Source organism: Myotis brandtii, unplaced genomic scaffold, assembly GCF_000412655.1.
Source record: "Myotis brandtii unplaced genomic scaffold, ASM41265v1 scaffold729, whole genome shotgun sequence".
Classification (NCBI taxonomy): Eukaryota; Metazoa; Chordata; class Mammalia; order Chiroptera; family Vespertilionidae; genus Myotis; species Myotis brandtii.
The window spans coordinates 218,553-219,753 of record NW_005370880.1 but is presented as its reverse complement, the minus strand read 5'-3'; the positions used below and the strand labels follow the sequence as shown (position 1 = coordinate 219,753).

The 1,201-nt window shown below is 49.3% G+C and overlaps 1 protein-coding gene across 1 annotated transcript in view; it reads left to right on the top strand.

The window, feature by feature from the left end:
* The window catches only part of VAV1 (vav 1 guanine nucleotide exchange factor), a 57,837-nt gene that overhangs the window by 55,414 nt on the left and 1,222 nt on the right, over positions 1-1,201 (top strand). The window contains exon 26 of the mRNA XM_014530258.1: positions 291-442. Within this exon, the coding sequence (XP_014385744.1) occupies positions 291-442 (152 nt within the window). The remainder of the gene's footprint in view (positions 1-290; positions 443-1,201) is intronic.

Here is a 1,201-nt window from a genome sequence, read left to right as displayed (position 1 = left end):
TTTTTTCCACATCATTTCTCTGCTTCCTTTACTATAAATATATACAAACCATCTTAAAAATTATTATGGTATTACTTTCTAAATTTGGACGCTGGTTGGGCTGCAAGGTTGATTTTGGGAGTACAACTGTGTCCCCTCGGAGCACGGGGCACCCAGCACTGTGCAGAGACCCATTGAAGGACCCTTCATCCTAGTGTTACCCTCTTGGGGGCATTATCCTCCCACTGCGCCCGGATGGTGGGCCGGTGTCTGCCCACGGCTTCTTACCACCTCTGCTCTCCCCTACACAGCGGGAAGCACCAAGTATTTTGGCACAGCCAAAGTCCGCTATGACTTCTGCGCCAGGGACCGATCCGAGCTGAACCTCAAGGAGGGTGACATTGTCAAGATCCTTAAGAAGAAAGGGCAACAAGGCTGGTGGCGAGGGGAGATCTATGGCCGGGTGAGTCAGGGCGGAGCTTGGCATCTCAGGCATCCTGTCAGTGAAGCAGCTGTACTGGAATTATGGGCTGGAGCAGCTGGGGAGTGGCTCATGGGAGGCCTTACCTGGTTAAGGGGAGTGAGGGACATAGAGGTTTCATTCATTGATGCAACTTGCATTTACTTATTGAGCACCTACTATGTGCCAGGCCTGCTGAGTGCAGGGAAGACAAAAATGAGCACAGTACAATCCCTGCCCTCGTGAAACTCATAGTCTAGTGAAGAGGACAAACCTGTAATCAAGGAGTTGCAATGCTGAATGGCCAACATTGTAATGGGGAATCGCTGGGCAGCATGAAAGCCCTAAGGGGCGCAGGTCAGGACAGCTTATAAGAGGCCAAGCTGACCGCTGAGGGTTTTTTGTCTCTCGTTCACTGTAGTATCACCAGTGCCTGGCACACAGTAGGTGCTCAATAAAATATTGAGTGCATGAAGAGGCAGAGCTGGGATTAACCACTTTTTCCCTTTGTACTTTTTCGCCTGTCTGAATTCAGACTGTCAGGCGGGACCTCAAGATTTCTCAAAAATGTTTGTTTCTGCCTGGTTTTTATGTTTGTTTTACAAAGGCAGAGAGTCTTTATTCCATCTGTTGATGAATCCCTAACCTCTAGAGTGCTGCCTCACTTGTAATGGTTTCTCAGAAATAATTGTTGAATAAAGACAAAGAATGGGTTAGGACAGCCGTGGGCAAACTACGGCCCGCGGGCCGGATCCGGCCCGT